We start from the raw sequence: 26,584 nt of genomic DNA on the forward strand, positions 1-26,584 counted from the left end.
TAGTGATATTGAACCCTGATTTTCTGTGTTTAAATCAAATTTATGAAATCCCTTATCAGTGGAGTAAATTCTGCTAGTCCATGTGCAGTGCCTAACTTGTTTTTTAAATAGCTAAAACATTGGTAATAAACAGCTCTTCAGAATCAAGAATGGTAGATTTTGATTGTCATGCTAGGTGATGCACATTTAGTCCAGAACAGAACTTAGGATACTCAGGAACTAAGGCTTATGACAGCAAAATAGTAACTAGGTGGTATGGAAGCTCCCTTTCCCCAATGTCCCCCTTTAAGAAAAGTTGCCATAGGATACCTGCATTTCTCTATCTTGTGAAGAATTTGTAAGAAACAATACTTAAGTTTTAACCTTTTCTTTTGTTTTTCTTTCATAAAGCTTTTCACAAATGCCAACCAGTTCTGGAAAAGATGAGACCAATGACAACATCACAATATTTACAAGGATCCTGGATGGGCTCTTGGATGGCTATGACAACAGACTATGGCCTGGGCTCGGAGGTAAGTGTGCTGTTCTTGGAGGAGGCCGGCCAGGCCCCAGGAAAAACCTAACCACAGTCTACAGCTTGGGTTACTGTGAGTCAAACAACCCCTGAAAGAACCATCACATCTGGATGTCCTGAGATGGTTGCTCCCTCCTTGCCAAGGACCCTGTACCCTTTATTATTGTTTCCCAGATGCAAAGTGCTGGGGAAGTGGTCTCCCTAAAATGTCCCTGCAAACTCTTCTTCCCAGAAGTCCTATTCACTTAGTGAGGAAGCAGTTATTTTTTTTTAATTTTTAATTTGTTTTAATTTTTGTACAAGACAGTAGAATGCATTTATGCACTTTGATATAAATAGATGGGATATAATTTCTCATTTTTCTCAGTGTACATGTTGCAGAATCACATTGGTCACGTAGTCACATATATACATAAAGTAATAATGTCTGTTTCATTCTACTATCTTTCCTATCCTCACATCCCCTTTTCTCCCCTCTCATCACTTCCCTCTACCTAATCTAAGGTAATGCTATTCTTCTTTAGTGCCTCCACCTTATTGGGAATTAGCATCCGCATATTGGAGAAAACATTTTGGGATTGGCTTATCTCGAGAAGCAGTTCTATCCAGTATTGTTCTTTGCATCTTTACGGGGTGTAAATTTAATTTTTGACTTTGGCCATAATTATAATATTTATAATAGTCTCCCCTTATCCATGGGAGTATGTTCCAAGACTCCCAGTAGTCGCCTGCAATTGTAGGTTCTACAAAACCCCATATATACTATGATTTTTTTCTGTATATACATACCTATTATAAAGTTTAATTTATAAGTTAAGCATTGTAAGAGATTAACAGCAATAATGTATTATAACAAGACTATTATAACAATTTATAAGAATATACTGTAGTAAAAGTTATTTTAGAGCAAATTACTTATTTCTAGAATTTCCCATTTAATATTTTTTTATTTGTTGATAGACCTTTATTGTATTCATTTATTTATATGTGGTGCTGAGAATGGAACCCAGTGCCTCACATGTGCTAGGCAAGTGCTCTACCACTGAGCCACAACCCCAGCTGAGATTCAAATTTATCTTTGAATCTCAGCTCACACTGGGTAGCTGAAACTTCAGAAAGTTAAAGCACAGATAAGGGAAGGACGACTGTGCTTTGAGAGAAACTGATAAAAAACAAAACAAAACTTGATAATGGATTGTTCTTCCAGAGCACAACTGGCACAGCTTAATTTTATGGTGAAGATTGTGTGCAGTTTCCAGGCACGTTTAATGCATTTGGCTGTAACCAATTTAGATGTAGTGCATTTGAACTTGCTTCATTAGGTGAAGTTGACACCCTCTGGCAAACACATTCTAGAGGAAAAGGTTTAGTTCTCTGATATTTGCATTTTTAAAGGGAGATTCACTTAAAGCATGAATTGCCATTCTCAGCCTTTTCAGGAAGGCAAAGACTCCTTGACAATGTCTGGTCTGCCCTCTGAATGGCATTCCCAGGCCTCAGTGTTCAGCACTCCTGCCCCTTTTGGACATATTCAGTGAGGTCAAGGCATAGAGAGACCTGCTGAGTTGTCCTCTGTTCTTGCAGCCTGCCTTACAACTCTGCAGGTTGGGGGCCCTGAGGATATACAGGAGGGCTTAATGGGCTACCCTAAATCTCAGGGTGCAGTGGGGCTTATGTTTCAGTGGGGAGACAGGCACCAGAACCACAAAGCACCAAACACCTGTGTATAAAAGTAGATGTCCACTGCAAGGAGATGCTGGGAGAGAAAAGATCTGAGCCCATGGGGATATCATCAGGAAGTCTGGGGTCCTTTAACACTGGATGTAGCACATTCTGAATGTGGTCTGTACTCACAGGGGTTATTTGGCCTCAGTGGTGCCCAGAGAACACACAAAAATTTCCCCAATATTATTAACCACTTGTATCACTTTATGTATTTTCCAATAATTTTAGCTGATACAGTAGTCTTCCATGATGGAAATTTCTAACCATTGAAATGCCATCCATGGAGCAGTGCGTCTTCCCCTCTGAGAGCTGTCCTTGTCTGAGAGCACACCCAGAGCATTTTCTCATTCCTCCTTTTCCTGGAGACTACATGGTGGCTCCATTTTTTTTTTTTAACTGGAGCTACCCCTGAATGTTTATGCTACTAACCAACTCCCACTCGGGGACTCAGCAGGTCCCTTATGCAGAAAGACAGTCCAGGGGGCAGAAGTACAATGACAACCAAGCTGCTTTCTTTATGTGATGGGTATTTTATTTGTGTTAGATTTTGGAGCAGCTTAGTTCCACTGGGTATTCTGACCAGTCCTCTGGATTTACCAAACACATCACAAATGCCCAAATACAGTGTGACCGAGGTGCAGGGTGAGTCCCTGCACGGAGCAACCTGTGTGTCTGTTTCAGAGCGAATCACTCAAGTGCGGACTGACATCTACGTGACCAGCTTCGGTCCTGTGTCTGACATGGAAATGGTAGGTCACGGGGCTTGGCCCCACATAGATCATTCTAAATAGTCCCCTCAAGAACTCTGCCGCTGGCTTCTTCTACTCAGATGTCCCCTCGTTGCCTTCCTTTGCCTTAGGAATACACTATAGATGTGTTTTTTCGGCAAAGCTGGAAAGACGAAAGGCTTCAGTTCAAGGGGCCCATGCAGCGCCTCCCTCTCAACAACCTCCTTGCCAGCAAAATCTGGACCCCAGACACCTTCTTCCACAATGGGAAGAAGTCCATCGCGCACAACATGACCACGCCCAACAAGCTGCTGCAGCTGGAGGACGATGGCACTCTGCTCTACACCATGCGGTGAGCGAGGGGATGGGCTGGGGGAAGCTGGGCGATCAAGGGTTCAGTGCAGGGACGTGGTCACCCGACCAGTCCCAAGGTCCTGGGGTCCAATCCATCTGAGGATGGGTTTCAGGACTGCAGCCTGCGCAGTGCATTTCAGTGTTTCATACTCTGCCCTTCCCATGCCACAGCTCATGACAGTTCTTTGCTTTAGAGCCTATGGGTTCAGAGCCATTAGTTATTTGTACTTTTTTTTTTAATTATTCTTGTTCAAGAGCATCTTTGGAATTAGTGACCCAGATAATAATGTAAGATAGGGAAAATTTATTTTATAAAAATTTCATTGAAACCTTTAAAAGAATCCTTTTTTATGTTGTAGTCATGCAACCTCTTCAAGTTTTAAAAGTCCATTTCTCATAAACTTTGATAACATTGCACGGCTGAGGTTAAATTTCAGTATTTCTGGTTTCAAATGTTCATTAGTCATCTTTTCCCCTGCATTATTCATTATCCTTCAGTAAATCAATAAATTGACCATCAAGAGAGGCTCCTTTATAGTTTCTCAAAGCTTCCATGGTGGGCTTAAGTCAGCTTCAGAAATTTTTTTTTTTAAATGTAAAAAAAGTCACCAAAGCCAAATGAAAAACAAATAAATAAATAAAGCACACAGATAGATGTAGGTTTATGGAATTCCCTGTCTCTTGCTACAGTCTCTTAAACTTCATATGTAAAATAAGTAATTATAGTGGAAACTAATATTGCTCTTGTTATCTTTGGAGGCTGTATTTTCTCATGTATCTTCTGAGTAACACTTTGACATGCAAACCTGATTGACAACAGAACTTTCTCCTTCTCGTCATCACCCCATAAGGAGCTCCGATGAGCAGTCTTGAGACACAACCAGTGCATTTCATTCTTTTTTCTTGTACCTTGCTTTTCCTTACAATGATCTTGTGCATGTTCTTCCCATTGATGGATGTGTGGGTTGTGGGCATCATTGCCCTTGGACAGTTCCTTCTCCAAGAAGCAGAGTGTATTGAAAAACTAAGAAATGTTGCCAGAGTTGAGAATAAGGGCTTGGTCATCTTCCCGTGGAAAAGAGAGGGGATGGAGAGAAGTCAGTGCAATCTTAGCCTGTGAGCAGAGCCCAGTGTGGTGGCAGAGGAGTCTCCTGGGTCTACACAGGGTGCTGGGTTGAGGGATTGACTCTGTGATCATTGTGGGGGTGCCTGTGTGTTTTTCGTAGGATACAACAGTCCCCAGTGGATTGTTGTCCTTGATTCTCGTCACCCACTCACGGGGGTCAGGTGCAAAGCCTCAACAAAACAGCGTGGAATGAGAGATTGTATTTCTGGAAGACACTGGGAGGCTACCATTGGTGTATCACTGCCTGAATCTGGTGGTGGGAGGTAGGGCCACCGATTAGAAGAGGAAGAGGTGGGAGAGGGGCTTCTTATTGAGCACCATGTGCTGGACCTGCAGGAACCCTGCCAGCCAGATGACACCATGACCTTTAACACTCAGAGAAAGCGAGGCTCAGAAGTGTTTGGTAATTATCCTAGGGTCACACAGCTAGTGAAGGGATGAGAATTTGAGCTCAGGTCTGAGCAGTGCCCTTGTTTGAGCCATCATATTTGACAATTGGAAGGATGTGGCACTATTAGATGTAGGGTAGATTTCTTAGTACCCTCTTCAGAGTGTCATGCCTAGAAGGAAGTCAGTGAGAGGTGAGAATGGGAGCAACTTGTCGGCAGTAGTGAGTGGTTGTTTATGCAGAGACTTCTGCTAATGAGCTGCAAAGTTGATAATGAGTTTTCTTTTTCAGTCATATACAACATTTGGGAATTGGAAATAGTTCCTCTTCAAGGTGCTATGAATTTTAATGTGGTGAAGCTAGAGCTAGGGGGTGATACTGCATGTTATTGACTTAGCCAAAATGATGAGTGGGCAACACGAACCTGTTAAAAATAGAAATCACGTGAAGTGGTGTCCCAGTGCCCCACCCCCACCATGGGGCACTTCGGGCACGGCCTCTGGCTTCAGCACTGGGCCACACCTGTCAGGACCTGTGCTCTAATTTGGATGTTGAATGTCTTCTAAAGGTGCATGTGATAAAAGCTGCATGCCTAGGGTGACCCTACTGAGAAGTAGTGGAAAGTTTAAGAGGTGGAGTCCAGCCGGGGGTATTCTGGTTAATGGGGGTGTGCCCCTGAATGGGAATGCGGGACTCCACATCCTTCCCTTTCTCTCTTTCACTCCCTGGCATAAGGTGAGTGGTTTGACTCCACCACACACTTTCCACATGATGTACTGCCTTACTACAGGACCAAAGCAAAGGGGACAATCAGTCATGGACTGAAACCTCCGTAACTATGAGCCCAAAACCCCTTTTTTTTCTATATAAGTTTATTTATCTCAAGTATTTGTTCTAGTAACAGAAAGCTGACAAAAACACCTTGTAAAACCAATGGTACCCTGATCCAGTGATTCCCAGTTAGTCTCCATCTTGAGGAAATCATTAGAAACATGATCTAAGCTTCATGTACAAAGGTATCTGCTATGAAATTACTTGTGATGTCAAACATTGGAAGAAATATAAAAGCTGATACCATTTTTCAAATACCATTGTGTCTTTTGTTTGTGTGTGTGTGTGTGTGTGTGTGTGTGTGTGTGTGTGTGTCTGGTACAGGGGATTGGACCCATGATCTCACACATGCTAGAGAAGAGCTTTAGCCACGAAGCTACATCTTGTGACTTTAAACTTTGTAATTAATGAAACATGAAAGTGTAAAACAAACTAGGATTTGTGTGATGCCCTTTTAGCCTAAGATAAATATCTAGAAATGTTTAAAACTAGTGCAGTTACCATCTTTTAAAAAGTAGCCTCAGAGTAATTGTATTTGGAGAAGATTTGTATTGTAAAATTCCCATCACACCCCAGAAGTCGTTTAAATGAGTATTCAAAGATACGCACAATTTAGCAGGATGGAATTATTTTCATAGGGGATTTAAAAGAAGCCAAGAGAAAGTCAGCTGCTGATGCCATTTGATCCTATATACCTGTCAAACAGCTGTAAGCATTTGCCTAGAGTTAGTTGACAACATTGGTTCTGAAGAATTTTCTATGACCAATGGGTCATTCTTTACAGAGTTTGAAGGTACAGTTCACCAACTACTCAGTGTAAGCCCAAAGAGAGACACAAACATTTCCCACTGGATCCTCCAAAAGAGAACATTCGGTGCTGGGGGTGTAGTTCAGTTGTAGAGCAAATGCTTAGTATACCTGAGGCTCTGGGTTCAATCATATTGATCAAATTATTTTTTATTTTATTTATTCTTATTTGTTACATATGACAGCAGAATGCATTGCAGTTCATATTACACAAATAGAGCACAATTTTTCATATCTCTGGTTGTACACAAAGTACAGTCACACCATTCGTGTCTTCATACATATACTTAGGGTAATGATGTCCATCTCATTCCATCGTCTTTTCTCCCTCCAAGCCCCCTCTCTTCCCCTCTGTCCCCTCTGTCCCCTCTGCCCTATCTAAAGTTTGTCTACTCTTCTCATGCTCCCCCCCTGCACATATGAATATGCCACAATGAAACCCACTATTCTGTATAATTAATATGAACTAATGTCTTTATTTCTTTCTTTGAATACTGGGGATTGAACTCAGGGGCGCTTAACCACTGAGTCACACCCCTATCCCTTTTTATTTTTTATTTTGAGATAGGATCTCACTAAGTTGCTCAGGGCCTCACTAAGTCACTGAGGCTGATCTTGCACTTGCGATCTTCTGCCTCAGCCTCGGAAGTCACTGGGATTATAGGCATCTGCCACTGTGCCCAACTATGGATTAATTTGTTCAAAAGGACATTTTACAGTACAGATGCTCCCAAACTTACAATAGGGCTACATTTCCATAAACTTGTTGTAAACTGAAAATATCATAAGCTGAAAATGCATTTCATGCACTTACCCCAAATGTCATAGCTTAGCAACGCAGCACACAGTGGAATGTCAGTTTCACTCATGATCCTGTTACTGACAGGAGGCTGTGATTTGGTGTGTTACTGCATGTTGCTAGCCCAGGAAAAGGCTAAATACAAAATTTAAATATATTGTCAATTAAATGTGTATCACTTTCACACCATTGTAAAGTCATCTGTATTGAACAGTTACTCCTGGAGAGTCTTTCAGCAAATAGATCTATTTTACAAAGCCGTCCCCAAAGTTGAGTTTCAAACATTAGGCATGGTGGCCCAGTCACTTCATCCTGGCCTCCTTTTCAGGGATGGAGAAGTAAGAGACTAGCTTTAGTCCATCCAGGATATTGCTGGATGATTGTCACCATGGCCGACTTTCATAGTTGCTTTTGATTCCGGATAGAACTTTTGGTCATTAGTAGATGGGTTCTGATTCCCAGCTAGACAAGCCCTTTATAGCAGGGTAATTACCTCAGGGAGACATGGCTGGTAGACCTGGCTGTCTTTCATCTCCATTTCTTTTGCACTCTCCAGAAGTGCAAACTCTTGTGGGGATGCACCATGAGGGGCCTCTCTTAAGTCTTCAGTGTCAGAAGAGCAAGAACTTACTTAGGAGGCGGGCTTCACTAGAATCACATGATTATGTCTGTCTCAGAAGAGCTGTTCTGCCCACCCTCACTCTGCCCAACTGAGGGAAAGACCTAGGTAAATGTTCTAGAATGTTGACCATTTCCGCATCATAACAAAGCATACAGCACTGAGTAGCCTAATACCAGAGTCAGGTATCGAATGCCACTCTGTGTCATCTTCTGTGCACAGTGTTTTCTTCTGTGATGTTTTTATTTTGAGGAAGACAAGTTCTTATATCTGTTTATATTCTGTTTAGACTTTCATCATTAAATGGGCAAATATTTGCCACACATTGAAGAAATAGGAGGCATCCAGAAGATCATGTACCTTGGGGTTATGCTGACTAAACTTCACTTGCATTTAGTGGCCAGGAATCCTTGATCATTTCATATTAATCTCTTAGAATCACTTTTTTCCCCTTTGTGTTGCCTTATTATTAATTATTTTTCTGACAATGCGGAAGAGCTATAGGGTCTAAGACTCTTTTGAGAACAGCTACCAAATAAGCATATTCTTCGAATGGCCACTGGAGGGCAGCATAGTCACATTTATGTTTGGTGATTCACAACACCCAAAGTAACCCAAGAAACTAACTTGGAAGAAATTGTGTTACACGTGTTTGGTTTACGGATAATGTATTTGAAGGAACTGAATACATACAGCTAGAATTTTTTTAACTAGACACTGATATGTGTGTGTATGAACAAGCATATATACATACACACACCAATATCCAGTTAAAATCTGCTTTTGTGAACCAACTCATCTTGAAATTTCAAGGTAACACTTATTTTATAATGACAGAAACAATAATATGATTAAAAAATTCAAGAAGTATGATATCAAAGCCAACAAGAATCAATGTTAATATTTGTGGGTGGGTCATGTGCTTGTGTCTCTGTGTATAGACACACATACATACATATGTGCATTTCTGTGTGAACACCTACAGCGTCTCCTATGGTTTTTAAGTGGTATCAATGTCTGAAAACTTCTTTAGGTAGATATTTATTTAAAATGTATTGAAGACTTTTTCTGTGTCTTAGAGTTTGTTCTGAAACATGATACATCACATTTCATCAGGTGGATATTCTGTAACAAAATTCTGTATCTGTATCTATAACAAAAATTCATCCTATTTCCTTTTTTTACTTGATAAATAATATTGTGATTTCAGCACACAGATATATGCTTTGGGTCAATTCCAGGAATTGGACAAAAGATAAATCTTTTATATATATATTTTCAAATTGTTCTCTGTAAAATTTGTACGAATTTGACTTTCACCAACAGTGGGAGTAGAGATTGTCTCTCTTACTTCCTTTCTGATACTTTGAATGTGAAAATTAAGTGTCCTGCAACCAGTTCCCTGCAGCTACTGACAGACAGCTGTACTCCATATAATCTCAGCACCTGGCAATAAAGAGGAACTAAATGCATGTTTGTGAAGGAATGAACAGTAATGAACTGAATGAGACCACTTTTTCTTAAGTGAGGTTGTCTCTCTGCTCAACCTCAGTTTGAGGGATTTAGAAGGGAGACCCAGAGAAATTCCTCTTTTGCAAACAAGCTCAGTGCTTTGGTTTGTGCCAGTTTCATAAAGATTCAAGCTTATATTTGGCTAAAACATTGTACTTGCAGCATATAAATGAAGTCATTTTAAACACATATTTCTTGCATATTTGGTTCAAAGTCATTACTAGAATTATTCTTGATCTATTGTAGAGGGTCTTATTTCACAGTTGTTACAGTTAGTCCATAGTTTTGGACTGTTGAGCACACATCTCACAAAGGACCTCCCCATACTTTGCAAATGGACCATCTCCAACACATATTGGCTGTCTTTCAAAGTATTTTACAGTATCTCAAAGGCTGCGGACACATCCAGTCGTACTAATAGAGAAGCCAGGTTTCTGCTGTAGCTTCTGCACGGCTGACATGTCAGGCTCCCTTGCCTGTGTAAGGACTTTCTTAGAGATAGCCTCTTACATGCATAGGGCCACAAGTTCCAACATTCTTGGTTGAAAGCCAAGCTCACTAGAGTCTCAGCTCTGAGCCTTGATCCAGAATACCCCTCTGCCATGCACACACACACACAAAAGTCCAGGAATTCAGTTATGTTTGAATAGAAAGGATCACTTGATTTGATGAGCTCATTAATTTGCAAAAACGTCTGTGTCCTTTGTTATTAGCCAGGTGCTTCAGAAAAACAAATTTATCGAATGTGCACAACACCATAAGAATTTGGAGCCATCATTATCCGAATTAATAAATACATCCCATGAAGCAGGTGAAAGTGAATACCCAGGAATCCATCCATCAATAAAGCCCAAATGCCCAAACCTGCTTGCCTGTCCCTATTGTAACATAATACCTATGAAACCTGCCCACTCTCTGTTCAGCTAACAGACTGAAAATAATATCCACTAGGTCACGCCATGCCTATTTGCATGGAGGAAAAAACAGGCCAGCCTGCTCCAGAGGGCCCTGCTGAAGCACTGGCTCTACTGAAGCACTTCCAGGGAAATGAAAAGTGTTGTGGCTCTGTATCACATTCTTCTGAAGGACACAGGAAGCCTGTCCTTAGCCTAGAGTCCTTCCTGTCATGCAGCCAGCCTGTACCTGCACCTCAGGCACTGGAATAGGGGTTCTGAGTCAATGTCAAAAGCTGGTTAAAAAAAAAAAAAAGAAGAAGAAGAAAAAAAAATCCTTTTTCACATGGGGAAGGATTGAAGGACCAGCCCTCCTAATCTCAACTAAGAGTGTGGTCCTTTTAATTGGCAGATATCAATGGTCTCATCTCATGCACGCTGTCATCCGTATGGTTCTCGAGTCTGAGTTGACCTCAGATCAGCCAACAACAATGGGCACTAGAAAATTCCAAGAAGTCATGGTCTCATGGTAATGCAACTAATGCAGTGAGGATTTCTATATTTACCCTGAAAATAATTAGGTATTTGCCTGATGTGAAGTGGAAGAAGATGCAATAGAGTTCTCCATGCCCAAAGTGTTTCCCAAGGAGGTTGGAATCTCAAGAGTCTTGCTTTTGCCTTTTATAATTTGTGCTATCTGATATGGTAGCCATGAGCAATCTATTTAAAAATGAACCTTACATAAAATTAACAATTCAGCATATTAGCAACATCTCAATCAATAGCCAGATGTGAATGGTGGCTTCCACGATGGATAGCACATGTATAGGACCTTGGTGTTGCCACAGAGTTTCTTTGGAAATGCAGCCCATTTTCAGAATCAGAAGCATTTTTAGGGATCCTGTTTTTTCCACTCTGAGCCCTGATCATATGTGTGTCCACCCACCTAGACCAGTGGTAGCCAGCTGCTCTCATCCCTGTCACATGTGCAGTTAACAAAGACTCAGGAAATCTTTGTACTTAAGCAAAGTTTCGAAGTATTTCAAGGAAACTTAAAAGTCTTGAAGCTACAGGCTTTTAATAGGCTGATTTTTCTAAAGCATTCTAGAAGTATAAATATACCTAGTAATAGAGAAGCCAGGTTTCTGCTGTAGCAGAAGTATAAATATTTTCCTAGACATCTAACAAGAAAATAGTATATTGCCAATTTAATTTTTGTTATTGAACTTTGTTTTTTCCTAATTGAAGCTGATCTTTATGTTTCTACTTTTGGCAGTCCTGGGGGTTGAACCCATGGCCTCATACATACTAGGCAAGTTCTCTACCATTGAACTACACCCCTAGCCCTAGAAGGTAATTTTTTCTACAGTACTTCACACAATATTAATAAGGTCAATGAACACACACTATTAGTTGTTAGCATGGAATTGTTAGCCTATTAGAATTAAAACACAGAGAAGAAAAAGAACATAGGCTGGACTAATAAGAGGGGCCCTTGGGGTTGGGAGAGGTCAGGTAAAGCTTTCCTTTGGGAGTCACTTCAAGGATGATGTGGCATTGGGTAGGTAGAGGAGGGGTGTGCGTGGCTGTCCACAGAGCACATGTTTAAGGAGGTGGGTGAAGGCCAGTGACTGAGTGGGTTCATCCTTGTGTCCTGGGCTTGAGGCTGAGGAATCAAACCTGAGGCAACTTTGTGTGTGGGGGAAATGATTGGAGGCATTAGGATTCTCAGAGGGAACAGGAATTTAGGGGATTATGATATCCATGCAAGGGATGAAAGGTGACCCCAGGGAAATGGAAGAAATGGACCATGTCTGTGACATTTTGGAGGTGAAAGGGCAGGACTTGATAGATTTAAAACTGGTGACAAATAGGAGGTGTCAAAAATGATTCCCAGGTCTGTCTTGCAAAGTGAAACCATTCCCCAAGATAATGACACAAAGGAATGAGTGAACGAATGGGAACATTTGAAAGGCACCAGGGCTTTCCTGAAAGTGTCAGAGAAACGTTGAATTCTATTTTCAATATGTTACACTTGTGCAGTCTCTGATGTGGCTAAATGAAGATATCCGGCACAGATAGAAACAATCCAAAGAGACGTTTTGTGTGACTGTTAGCTGGAGGGTGTGCTGCTCGGCTTTTCCCCGGGTGCCCAGCTGCAGACCTGAGCCTGCATGCAGTGTGCTCCATCAGCCCCTAAGGCACTGGGTCTTGTTCTTTCCTGCCTGGGTGACCCAGGATTTCCAGCAATGCTGGGGGACACCCCCCTCCCTGCCCTCTGCAGGGAGGAATGATCACTGAGGATAGTAGTGCTAGAGTTGGAGTGGTGTGTGTGAGCATGCATATGTATCGGTATGTAGGTGTGTGAGTGTTGTGTATGATTGTGGTATATGAGTGTGTGCATACGTTTTTTGAGTGTGCATGGGTATGTGTGTGTGTGAGAGAGAGATTTGTGGTTTGGGGGTGTGTCGTGTTTGAGGGAGTATGGGTACATGTGTGTGAGAGAGTATGTATAGGTGTCGGAGAATGTGAGGGTGTTTTTGTGGGAGTGTGGGAGAGTGGTTGTATGTATGAGTGTGTCTTTGTGGTATATGAGTGAGTGTGGATGTGTGAGTGAGCATGAATGGCTGTGTGAGTGTTGGTGTGTAGTGTGGTATCTGAGTGTGTGTGTGTGTGTGTGTGAGAGTGTATAGTGTGTGTATGGGTATAGTGTATAGTTAAAGAGAGTATGTATATGGGGTGTGTGTGGGGTGCGGTTGTGATGAGTGTTGGTGTGTGAGTGGGTGTGTATGTGAGTGTGGTGTGTACAGTTGTGTGTATGTGTGTATGGTGTAAGAAGGTGATTGTGGGGGTGTGTTTGTGATTGTGTAGCTTGTGTGAGTGGGCTTGTGTGCTATGTGTGGTGTGTGATGAGAACAAGGGCTCCCATCTCCCGACTCTTACTGGATAAGGAGGGGAAGGCAGTCTGGCGAGTCTCCTAAGCCCTGATGGGGACCTGGGCTGGTTACATTGCCGTCCTGCCCTGCCTCTCACACGGCTCAGCCTATCCTTTAGCCATCATTTCCTCTCCACTTGCTCCCTCCCTTCACCCATTTAAAGCCCTGTGGAAAGTTGAACCAACACCATCTGTGGAACCGCCTGCTCAGACTTAGGGGCTGGGGAGTAGGGTGAGTCCACAGGGTGACATCACGGGGGGGGGCGGTGTTGAGACTGGGTGGAGGAGGTAATGTGGCCCTGCCTGAGCTGGGGCTGCCAGGGTTTCTGGACACAGAGACCAGCGTGTGCAAAAACATGGCTTCAGGAGTCAGTATGCAGCTATGTGAATGTGTGCTTGAGGCTGTCGGGAAGAAGGCCATGGAGCAGCAGGGGTTAAGACCTTCTTATGGACAAGGACCAGGGCAAGGCTGATTCCTTTTGGTTTGGCCTTGGGGAAAGTGTAGGCCAGGACCACCTCGGTAGGCTTTCCTGACCACCTTCTCAGGCCACACACTTCCCACCCATGTCCCCTTACCCCTCAGAAGTGGTACAGTAGCTACAGTTGTTCCTCACGGCAGGTGAGGAGATCCTGAAGTTGGAGGGAAAGCCAGGCCACCCTAGGAGGAAGCCATGCACCTGGAGTTCTGTGTGAGCAAGCCCCAGTGTTCACATGAGGAAGAAAGTCGGACAAACCCCACCTGGAAGGGGTTCATGTTTCCATGTTTCCATCTATTACACTTCTCTCTGAATGGTATCACTCTCAGTGAGTGAGTAAGTGTGTGTGTGTGTGTGTGTGTGTGTGTGTGTGTGTGTGAGAGAGAGAGAGAGAGAGAGAGAGAGAGAGAGAGAGAGAGAGAGAGAGATTGGTTGGTTGGTTCTGGAGCTCAAATGCTCCACAGCTGAGCCACATTCCCATTCTCTTCTTTGACTCCTTAAAGAGAGGCTGACAGACAGAGGTCTGGAACAGGGATCCCTCCAGACCCCTTGAGGGTCTGTGGCTGGTTCTACCACTGCACACGCCACGTCATCATTGAGTGCCCACCCTCATCTGAAAGTTAGGCACCTCCTTGAACTGGAAGAAGCATCAGTGAGGTGATACAGGTGAGGGCCATGTTGTGACCCTCCTGTGTGAAGGTGTCTTAGTCAGCATTTTGTTTTGCCTCGAGGACCTAAAATACTGCCCGAGCAGTTTTAGAGGAGGAAAAGTATCTGTGACTTTCACTATTTCAGAGGTCTTAGTCCTTAGACAGCAGACTTCAGTACTCTGGGCCAGAGTGGGGCAGAAAATCATGGTGGAAGGGTGCAGAGGAGGAAAGCAGCTCAGCTCAGGGTAACCAGGAAGCAGAGACAGTGCCCCACTCATGAGGGACAAACTATAAACCCCAAAGTCGCCCTTAGTGCGCCCTCAGTGATCCACCTCCTCCTGCCACACCTTCCCTGTTAATCCCTGTCAGGGGATTAATGCTCTGACTAGGCTAAGGCTCTCTTAACCCAATCATTGAAACTCTAAACTTCCCTGAGCTTTTGGGGGCCACCTCACATCCAAACCATAACAGAGAGGCTCCTGTCTGCTTCCCCAAAAGACACAACAGGCAGTTTTCTCAGACTGTGGTTCTTCTCTTGTGGCCCACTTAGAAAAGCTAGTTCCACATTTCCCAGGATCTTCTCCTGGTTAGAGTCTGTTCTCCCATTTTCCCTCCCCTCAATCTGTTGCCTTCACCGTTCTTGGTTGCGTGGACCTGTTTTCCTGTACTCTCTGGTCATCAGAACCACTGCTTTCCCCGGTCTACAGAGAGGGTGCTGTTTTGAGGCACTGGAGGTGGGTGCTGTGCTCCCCCATGAGGAGCCTGGGCACAGGCTTTGCCCTGCTTGGTAAAGGATTGAACAGAGACATGGGACGTGCCAAGCTGCATGGACCTAGAGACACAGCTGGATGAACAGAACATAGGGTTCCTCCAAGGCTTTGTCCTCCAATCTCTGAGTTGCTCTTCTGGAAAATAAGTTGTTTCCATGGGTTTTACTTCTGTTTACTTATATGCCTTCAAATAAGTACCCTCAAGCCCTGATTTTCTTCTTGGTGGACTGCAGGCTTCTCTCTTGTGCCCTCTGCTGAGGTTTGCAGCAGCCCAGAGTTGTTCTTACGTTGCAGCTGCTTGCTTAGTTCTTTGTTAACCAGCTGGTTCTGTCTATTGCTGACCCCCTTCCATTCTTTCTGCCACAAAACACTGGCCTTTCTTTGTAGTCCAAAGCTACCAAAGCTTCCCTTCCATCCCCTGGGACTCTTCACCTTTCCCCAGAGGGCTGCTACCGTCATTCAGCTGATGCCTGGCTCTTGGTTTCTCTTATTATTCCCTCTAAATAGAGATGCAAAGACAACTGTAAAAGTCTTTCTAATTCCTTGCAGGAATCTCTAGAATGTTCAGGATTTATAGCCTGTGAAATAACTTGTAGATTTTGGATTCTACTCTTAACTTTGGTGTAGGCTTTGGAGCTATTCTGCTTGGATTGAAATCCTAGCTCTGCTACTAATAAATTTCTCCTTATGTTATGACAGTTAAAGTATCTGTCCCCTAGGGTTGTAAATATAAGTGAAAAGAGCCTATTCACAGTGCTCAGCCCAGAGGAGATGTCCGCTTAGTCCTGTGAGCCAGGCTGGGTCCAGGGTCTCCATGAGAGCCCAGTTTTACACCTCTTCCTTCCTTTCATGCCAAGGGGTGATGCTCTTCTCCCCACCTCCCAGTTCTTGGGACATCATTCTGTCCCTTGGGTAATTTTCCAACCTCCCACTGCTCTGGAGCCTTATACCTTTTGATCACTTCTTTGCCCTATATTACACAGAAACCTAAGGATAATTTGGAATGTATTTTCCTTCTTTGTAAAGGCTCTGAGGTGTCTTTGTGTACATGTGTTAATGATGCTCCTGAATAACATGAATTTTATTGCTGTCTCTGAAGAGGCAGATAGAAAGTTCAGACCATCCAGCCTCTGAATACAGAAAACAAAGTCTGGCTGCCCAGGGAGTAAAGGCAATGGACGAAGTCCCCCCAGTCCTTGCACTGCTGCACTGCCACTCTGGGGAGGTTCTCTTGGACCACCTTCTGAGAATCTTAGTGTGTAAAGTTTCATCTTCACACCCACATACATCAACACACCCTTCCTACCAGCTCTACCAAGGAAGAACCTGAGGTCATCATTTGAAAGATTCTGGGTTGCTAAAGCAGGACACATAAAATGGCATAAATAGCAACTCAGAAGTGCTCGTGTGTTATCTGAGGTCCTTAGACATCTGGAAGAAGGGATTTAAAGATTGAAAGCAGCAGCATCTATAGTACAGAAGATTGGCACCTATGTCCAGGGACTCAGGCTTCCCTATCACCAGTCAGCATCTCCTCTGACCCTTCTGTGAGCCCAGCAAGCTTTTCTCTTTCTATTCTCTGCTTTATTTATTTAGCTCATTCTTTTTGTTTTAGTTCCTTTGTATGTGAAGTTGGTTTATGGAATTGAGATCTTCCTTATTAAATGTCAGTGTATCTAGGTATAAATTTTACTGAGAACTACTGTTTCCTTATCCCATAAATTTTGATAGGTCATATTTTTGTTTTCATCATCTCAAAGTTGTTCTTTCCCCTAATTTCTCTTATTATATATTCTTTGACCCATTTCTTCTTTAGAAGTGTGTTCTTTAATTTCCACATATTCATAAATTTTTCAGTTTTCCTCTGATGTTGATTTCTGGTTTCATTCCATGTTTTAGTCAGAAGTGATCCTTTGTATTATTTCCACAAGTTTTAAATTTGAGTCTTGTTTGGTTGCCAGCTGGTCTATCCTGGGCAATGCTTCATGCACACTTGAGAACAATGTGTATCGTGCCCTTGTTGGATTGAGTGTCCTTTGTGTCTGTGAGTCCAGGTGGTTTATAGTGCAGCTGAAGTCTCTGTTTTCTTTTCAGTATTCTGTCTTGATGCTCTACCCATTATTTAAGATGGGTTATTGATGTCTCACTATTATTATAGGATAGTCCTTTTTCTCTGAATTTTATCGTTTTTTTTCCATCAGATATTTTGGGGATTCTATTGTGAGCTTCATTTATGTTTATAGTTTCTTGTATTCTAGATGAATTGAACTTCTTATCAAAATTATACGATATCTTTCTTTGTTTCTTTTAACAAATTTTGTCCTAAAGCTCTCTTTGTTTATGATTTGCATGGAATGCATTTCCTTCATTTCACTTTCAACTTTCTAATGTATTTTGGAACTAAAATGTGTCTCTTATTGGCAGTAAATAATGAATTTATATTTCTTATCGATTCTACCAATTTTTTTTTTTTTTTGGTACTGGGGATTGAATTCAGGAGTACTTGAGCATTGAGCCACATCCCCAGCCCTATTTTGTATTTTATTTAGAGAAAGGGTCTCACTGAGTTGCTTAGCATTTCACTTTTTGCTGAGATTGAACTCATGATACTCCTGCCTCGCCTCCCAAACCTCTGGTATTACAGGCATGCACCACTGTGCCCAGCAGTTCTGCCAATCTTTGCCTTTCAATTGAAGTGTTTAATCCATTTACATTTAACGTAATCACTGACAAGAAAGGACTTCTTCATTTTTTTTCTGGTTATTTCTATATGTCTTATTTATTTTTTGTTCTATGATTCTTCTGTTACTGCCTTCTTTTGAGGTTAATTTTTTCCCAGTATATAATTTTGATTCCCATTCAATTATTTGTATATTTTAAAATTATTTTCTTAATGTTTTGTCTGGGGATTATGTTTAACATCAAAATTTATAACGACTTAGTTTGAATTAACAGCAACTTATTTTATATAGTATAAGAAACTTTGCTGCTATGCCATGTCTCCTGTTATGTTATTCGTTGTCACAGATTACATCCTTGTATAAAGTATGTTCGTTATTACAGATTTACAATGATCACTTTATGCATTTGTCTTTTAAAATGTGGGATAGGGCTGGGACTGGGGCTCAGCGGTAGCACACTCACTTGGCACATGTGAAGCACTGGGTTAAATTCTCAGCACCACAAATAAATAAAATAAAATAAAGGTCTATCAACAACTAAAAAATTTTTTAAAAACATGGGATAAAACAGGGGTTAAAAACTAAAAATATAATAGTATAGTACCACGTTTTGTATTTATGTATGTAATTTCTGTCATTTATTTTCTTCAGTAACCTTGAATTATTGTCTAGTATTTTTTAATTATTCATATAGGACTGCCTTTATCATTTATTATATGTCAAGTCTACTCTATGGAAGTTTACTAAGTAATGAACTTCCTAGTTTTTTTAAAAAATTAATTTTTTATATATTTTAAAATTTTATAATTGATTTTATTTTCCTTTTTGTTAACATGTATTCATTGTGCATAATAATGGAATTTAGTATAATATATTCATATGTGTATTGAGCATGCCCCAATCAAATCCAACCTCCTTTATACACTCTCTTCCAACTTATTAAGTCCTATAAAATAATTGATTTTTCAGACCAGTTTCTGATTTACAGAAAAATCGAAAGTAAGGTGCAGAGATTTCCCTTTTTCTGCATACCTCCACACAAGGATTGCCTCCCTCTCCCCATTACAGTGGTTCATGTGTTTTAATAGACAAACCTATATTGACATGCCATCATTCTCCTAGGTCCATAGTTTACATTAGGGTCTACTCTTCATGTTATACTTTTTATGGATTTGACAAAATTAGAATGATATGTACCTAGATTATGGTATCACATGTGATATTTTTGCTGATCTAAAAATCCTCTGTGCCCCACTTATTTATCCCTCTCTCCCCACAAACCCCAACAGTCATGTTCTCCATAGTTTTGCCTTTTCCTAGAATATTATGTAGTTTGAATCAGACAATATATAACCTTTCTATCTGGCTGTTTTCATTTACTAATGTGCACTTAGGTTTCCTCCATATTTTTTCATGGCTTGAAAGCTCATTTCTTTTTAGTACCAAATAATATTCCATTGCTATGTCTGGATATAGTATGCTTCATCCATTCACCTATGAAAGCACATATTTGGTTGCTTGGTGTTGGTGATTGTGAAAAATGCAACTGAAAACATTCTTGTTAAGGATTGTGTGTAGACACAGCTTTTCGACTCTTGTGAGTAAGCACTGAGGATCATAATGCTAGATCTTATGGTAAGATTTTTTTTTTTTTAGTTTTGTAGCAAATTGCCAAAATAACTTCCGTTATTTTGTGGATTTTAACAAATTGATTCTAAAATTTATCTAGATGGACAAAATGCTGTGAATAGTCAACACAAGATTAAAGAACAAAGTAGGAACAGTGACAGTACCAAACTTCAAGTTTTATTACAAAGCATGTAATAAATGTATGATTTTTGCATTTACAATAGCAAAAACTGAGAATTTCTTTCTCCACATGCTTTCCAGCATTTGCTATCATCAGTGTACTGGAGTTGGTCATTGTAGTAAATATGTGGTGACATCTCATTGTTCCAATTTGCATTTCCTTGATGACACATGATGTGAGCATTCAATGTTTGTTTGTCATCTCTATGTCTTCTTTGGTGAGGTAGTTCTAAGGTTGGTTTTTTAAACTATATTTTAATTGGGTTGTTTCATTTTTGTGGTCTAGTTTTAAGAATTCCTTGAATATTTCATTTAACAGTCCTTTGTCAGATATATCTTTGTACTTTGTTTCTCCCCATCTGTGACTTGTGTTTTAATTTTTTCTCTGATTAGAAAATTTTGATTTTAATGAATTTTAACTTATCAATTCTTTCTTTCACAGAGTGTGCCTTTGTTATCATATTTGAGGTGTCCTTGGCAAACTCAAGGTCATTTATTCTCATAGGATAATAAATTTATTCATTTATTCTTATAAGAGATTTATAGTTTTGCATTTCCCATTTGGTCCTGTGATCTATTTTGAATGGGTTTTTGTGAATGTCCATTTGTCCCAGCATCAGTTATTGAAAGATTATGGTTTTCCAGGGCATTGCCTTTGCTTTTTGGTCAAATATTAGTTGACAATATTTTGTGGGTCCATTTCTTCACTCTTTTCTCTCCTATTAATCTCTTTGTCCATTGTTTCACAAATTCTGCACTGACTTGCTTACTGTCACTTTATCTGTCTGTCTCTCTAGGCTCAGGATCAAACCCAAGACCTCTTGCATGCCAGACAAGTGCTCTACTACTGAGCCCCATCCTCTACTCACTGTTGCTTTGTAATAAACCTTGAAGTTTGGTACTGTCACTGTTCCTACTTTGTTCTTTAATCTTGTGTTGACTATTCACAGCATTTTGTCCATCTAGATAAATTTTAGAATCAATTTGTTAAAATCCACAAAATAACTTTATGGGGTTTTAGTTGAAATTGCATTGAGTGTGCAGATCAAGTTATAAAGAGTTGACATCTTAGTGATATTGAATTTTCCTATAAATGATGATGGAAATTCCCTCCATTTATTTAGTTCTTTGATTTCTTTCATCAGTCTTTTTGTTTTTCTCACATATATCATGTACATCTTTGTTAGATTTTTACATAAATATTTCAATTTTGGATGGCAATATGTCTTTCATTTAAATTTTATTTGCTCATTGCTGATATGTGAGAAAATTATTGAATTTTGCATATTAATCTTGGATCCACTAACCTCACTTAATTTGTATATTAGTTCCAGGAATTTATTATTATTGTTGTTGATTCTTTTATATTTTCTACATAGAAAGTCATATCATCTGTGCTTATGAACAATTTTATAATTTTCTTTTCAATCTGTAGATATCTTTAAATTGCATTTCTTATCCTATTTTATTAGCTAGGGTTTCTAGAATGATGTTGAAAAGGTGTTGAGAGGAGATATCTTTGCTCAGTTCTGAACTGAGAAGCAAACTTTGAATTTCTCTTCATTAATTATGCTAGCTGTAGGGTTTTGGAGATAATTTTTATCATGTGAAGGAAGTTCTCCAATAGTTTTAGTTTACTGTAAGTTTTTGTCACTAATGGTTGTTGGATTTTGTCAAATGCCTTTTCTGCATCTAATGTAAGATTGTACAACTTTTCTTTAGCTTGTTGATCTGATGGATTACTTTAATTGATTTTTTGATGTTTCTTCAGTGACTTTTAATCTAGAATATATTAAATTCTCCTTAATGTTGAAGCATAGTTTGGCTGGAAATAGAATTCTTGGTTGATAGCTTTTTCTCTTTAAACACATTCAGTAATCCATCGCACTGGCTCTTCATTGTTTCTGGTGGAAATCATCAGTTTAACCTTATTTAGGAACCTTTGTGCATTATGTATTGCTTCTTCTTTGCTTCTTTCATGATTCTTTCTTCATCATTGGCTTCTGACAATTTTAGTATAAGGTATTTTAATCTATATCTATTTTGACTTTATCCTACTAGGAGCTCACTGGGATTCTTAGATGCTAAATTTATATTCTTCATAAAATTTAGAACTTTTTGAGCCATTATTTCTTCAATTATTCCTTCTCTTTTCTCCCTTTCTTTTGTTCTGGGACTTCTCGTGTCCTTGATTTGGTAATGTTGGTGGTGTCTTAGACCTCTCTGAGACTCTGTTCATTTTTATTCATTCTTTTCTGTTTCTCCTCCTCCTCAGACTGGATAATTTCATTTTACTTTGCCTCCAAGTTTGATTAAAATTTTTCATTCTGCTGTTGAAACTCTCCACACATTGTTTGCTTCAGTTGTGTTTTTATTTTGTTTGCTTGTCTTTATCCTCCAGATATTCTGTTTGGTGCTTTCCTAACTTCTCTCTCTTTACTTGTACTCTGTATGTTGAGATATTGTGTGCTGTGCTTCCTTTATTATTACTTTGTGCATGGTGTTCTTTAGTTCTTTGGTATTTAAGACAATTGGTTTAATTTGTTTCCTAGAAGTTTAATGTCTTTGTATTCTCAGGGAGTTTCTGTTAATTTTTATTTTCACTTTAAATAGACTATCTTTGTTTCTTCATGGGCTTTGTTTTTTAATTAAAAACAGGCATTTAAAAAAAATTATAATGTGGTAACTCTGAAAATTCTATCCTCATCACCTTCATAGTATTTGTTGTTTGTGCTTGTTATAGGTATTGAATGCTTGCTGAGGTTTTTTTTCCATTAATTTTGTAAATTCTAAATTGTTTGTCATGTGGGGCCATTGTTTCTGTAGGTTAGTGGTTACATAGTTATCCTACAGATTTTTAAATGCCTTGAACCAAAATGAAAACCATCTCCTCCCCCTTGGGGGAAAAGTATCAAAAAACCTCCCCGAGTCTGTGGATAGATTTTAGACAAATGCTGTCTGGGAAAGGACATCAGTCTGGGAAATCTCTGATACAGGCAAATCAAAAGCAGAGAACCTCAGATAGATCAAAACAAGTAACAGATATCATTTAATAATAAGGTTCGAATTACTCCTGTCACCAGCCACCTGCACTAGGAATGGGGCTGCCATTGCCAAGGATTATGGTAGACTTGGAGAGCAAGGGATGGTACCTGGTAAGTTAAAATGCCTCAGAACTTGCTTACTGAAGCCCAGGTGCTTTTGTCTTCACTGAGTATCCCTCTAGTTGTTGTAAGATTTTTTTGTTGTTGTTGGTTCCAGAATTCAAACAAAGGTTGATGTTTATAATTTTGCCAGGTCATTCTGGATGGACAGACTTTTGGAGTCCCCCAATCTGCCAATGTTTCTGATATTGTTTCTGATATCTCCTTTATTTCTTCCGTAGAGTTTTAAAAACATCTACTGTGTGTCATGCATTGTGCTGCATATTTTACATTGGTATGTCAATACCTTAAACAATACTGTAAGATAGCTCCTATATAATGGAATCTGCTTCACAATTTTGAATCATAGAAGCTGGTTCTGTTTGATTCCACAGACTTGTCCATCTGCTGTCTTCTATGTCATGCTATTCATTGTCTTATGCTTTATGCTTAAAGAAATATCTCAAAGAATTTCTCAAAGTTAAACTTTGAATTTCATTTTGAGAAAGTAACTCCTTTGCATATTTGTGATATTCCTCTTTTGCAGCAATTTTTATTGTTCAGGCTTATGTTTATTTTTCCACATTTGACCTGTTAAGGCATATTTATTGATGAGTATATAAATACACATAAAAAATAAACAAAATATTCCCACTCTCACACCCATCATTATGATGACTTCTTCAGGACATGAGTAATGAAAAAACAAATACTGATATTAATCAAAACAGATCTATAAAGCTTATGTCCCTATAGGATAAGAAATATGTTAGCTTTTCAAAATTATCAAACTTATGTTAATTTCCCAACATCAATAACAGTTGGTGACATCTTTCCAACAGTTGAAGGGGAATGAAAATTCTAATAAATAGTGCAGACCTCACTTTTAGTCCAGTATAATTCTGCTGGTTGGTGTCCCATACATCCTATTATATTCAAGCATATGAAATTAATTAGCCATAAAACAACTTATGAATTCTGTAACTCAAGCTTGAAGTGAGTTGTAGAATTTAGATCCGTTTCCAAGAAGACATTTGTGTCATCTCAGTAGTCAATTTTTTTAAAGCATGGAATGCTACAATTGTAAAAATGAAAACATGAATCATTTGAACATAATCTTTCTTGAAAGACTTTAAAATTTCAAATAATACCCTAAGTTCTATTTTTTTAAAAGATTATGTTCATCAAATTTAAATTCTATTGTTTAAAATAGGTCACTGTGAACTTTATTCCAGCTCTCTATTGCTTATTCCTACTCTCCCACCTCAACAGCCTCTGCTGGACTTGCCTCTGTTTAATTTCAGGCAATACCCGCCAACCCTATTCCTGGCCTTGGAGTTGGGTGGGTTTAGGGTTAGTGCTAAGGCACAAATCCCCAAGAACCTTGGCAAACAAGTACAATGCCCAGCTCCTGAAAGAAACTAGGCGTGTAGTCAGCCTGGATCCAAGACAATCCGTTACAGTGGATGCACAACCATCACAGAACACAACCAGTATCCACACCATCAGTAATAAGACAGGCGTCGGTCAGCCTGGCAGTGATCTTCCTGATGAGACAGACACTGTTCTTGGCTGATCAACATTTATATTTTAAAATGTTCAATTTTTACATATTTAATTAAGCTTTAGAATGCATTTTTCTTCAAAATTTTTATTCTAAATTGTAGTTAGGTTCCCATGAACATTGGCAATTCCTAGGAGGTACACAAAATAATACAAGTGGAACATCATGTTAGTGATTGTTTATAAGAAAACAAATATGTTCATAAATTCTTTTCTTTAGAAGACAATTTGAGGTCTGTTTGTTTGTTTTGTTTTTCCCTTTAGTGAAGGAGTGTAAGGGAGAAAACTCCAACAGGGCAGGATTTTAGCATCAGGCAGCTACCTGGGAAGGTTTCTGAAGGAGAAAGAAGAATGTCTGTATTCCTAGCACTGGTGACTTTACTTTTTTATACACATACATATGCCTGCGTATACACACACACACACACACACACACACACCCTACACTTGCCTTTATTTTGGGAAGGTTGGTTCTAGAGATACCAAAGATACGAAAATATTCCATAGATACCAAAATTCTTGGTGTTTGTATAACATCTATGTACTCATTTTTTTATGTACTTTAAAAGAGGATCTGATTTACTAAAAATTCCAAACACAATGTAAACACTATCTAAATCATTGTTAAACAGTTTTGTTTAGGGAATAGTGACAAGGGAAGGTCTACATGTTCAGTACAGAAGAATTTTTTTTTTCAGAATATTTCTTATCCTTAGTTTATTGAATTCACGGATGTGGAAGCTCCGTGGATACAGAGGCCTGCTGTGTGTGTGTGTGTGTGTGTGTGTGTGTGTGTGGGCGCACGCGTGCATGCCAGTTTTTTGTAATTGAAGATGTGGATATATGTCTCTTCATTTGCCAATCTTGAGATGAGTCAAATACAAGAAAAATGAGTATGTGATTCTCAGAGCTGGGCTTCCTTTCAACACCTCCTTTTCATAGCACAAAATGTGGATCTATAGTTCCAGTATATCTCAGGATGTGACTCAGGTACAGATCCAGGAGAATTCTGTGGCTTCCTCCTTGCCAGAGTATTGAAAAGCCTTGTTCAGCCTTAGACATGTGTGGGTAAACCAGAGGCATCACACAAGGCCATACTGTGATGAGCCTGCTCCTCCTCTGAGGCCAGGTGGGCAGTACCAGTGCCACTGCACCTCTGAGCCCTGCAGTCTTTCAGATGGATAAAATTCTGGGGACTAGAAAGGCACCTGAATGAAGCATTGGTGTGTTCTTTAGGGCTCCTAAGGCTGGAAAAACATCATGACCAAATAAACATTGTTTCTTTTCCATAGCATCAGTCATTTTATACATGTTAATATTGACTTTCAGAACTCCTCCCCGCAAGGATTTCAAATATTGCCCGAGAGTCACTGGTAGCATCTTTATGAAAGGCAGTGCCTTGACTGTGTGGTTCCAGAGAGGTGTGGTCTGCTGGCCACTACTCACTGGTTTCATTAACCGAGTCTGTATTTTCATTGACACAAACACTTTGTGGGTATTTATAAATTGACTAATATTTCCAAATTTCCTTGTCAGCTTTGTGAAAAACTTCTGTGGTGGGGATGAGGGTGCAGCTCAGTGGTAGAACACTTGACTAAGCACATGAATGTCCGTGGATTCAACTCCTAAAACTCCAGAACAACAATAAAACTTAGGGAACATTCAGCATAGTTACAACTGGTTATACAATTAATAAATATTACTTCCGTCTTAGTGTATGGAAACTGCTGTATAAATTTCCTACCATTGCCATGACAGATTGCCACATAGTTGCTTTTCACTGGGAAGGATCCCACTTTCTTCTCTTTCTCAGCTTCTGGAGGCTGCTTGTTTCTATGGGTCATGCTGCTGCTCACTCTCCTCTGTTTCCATCATCTCACCTCACTTCCTACCTCCAGTAGGAGCCTCTCCGTTTCCAGTAGCTTGCAATTGATGACATTGGGCCCACCAGGAGGATCCAAGATAGTGTCCCCATTTTTAAGAGTCTTAACTTTTTAAATTATAATTATAGCATATTAATGTGTTTCACTGTGACATTTCTGCACAAGCATATATCATGCTTTGAACATGCCCACCCTTTCTTGCCCTCTTGCCTCTCTACCCCCAGTTACTCTTCCCTTTCCCTAAAAGTTCCTCTTTTACTTGTAGGTTATCTTTTCTTAGTTTCCATGTGTGAGGGAAAGCATGGAATACTTGTTTTCATGAGTCTGGCTTGTTTCACTTAACATGATGTCCATCCATAGTCCTCCAAATGGCATAAT

General features: G+C 39.9%; 1 protein-coding gene across 1 annotated transcript in view; it reads left to right on the forward strand.

Annotated features, from left to right (window-relative positions):
• The window catches only part of LOC143409646 (gamma-aminobutyric acid receptor subunit alpha-5-like), a 72,506-nt gene that overhangs the window by 14,447 nt on the left and 31,475 nt on the right, over positions 1-26,584 (forward strand). The window contains exons 2-4 of the mRNA XM_076870070.1: positions 391-512; positions 2,921-2,988; positions 3,099-3,319. Coding sequence (XP_076726185.1) covers positions 391-512; positions 2,921-2,988; positions 3,099-3,319 — 411 coding nt within the window. The remainder of the gene's footprint in view (positions 1-390; positions 513-2,920; positions 2,989-3,098; positions 3,320-26,584) is intronic.

The sequence above is a fragment of the Callospermophilus lateralis genome, chromosome 11 (assembly GCF_048772815.1).
Source record: "Callospermophilus lateralis isolate mCalLat2 chromosome 11, mCalLat2.hap1, whole genome shotgun sequence".
Lineage (NCBI taxonomy): Eukaryota > Metazoa > Chordata > Mammalia > Rodentia > Sciuridae > Callospermophilus > Callospermophilus lateralis.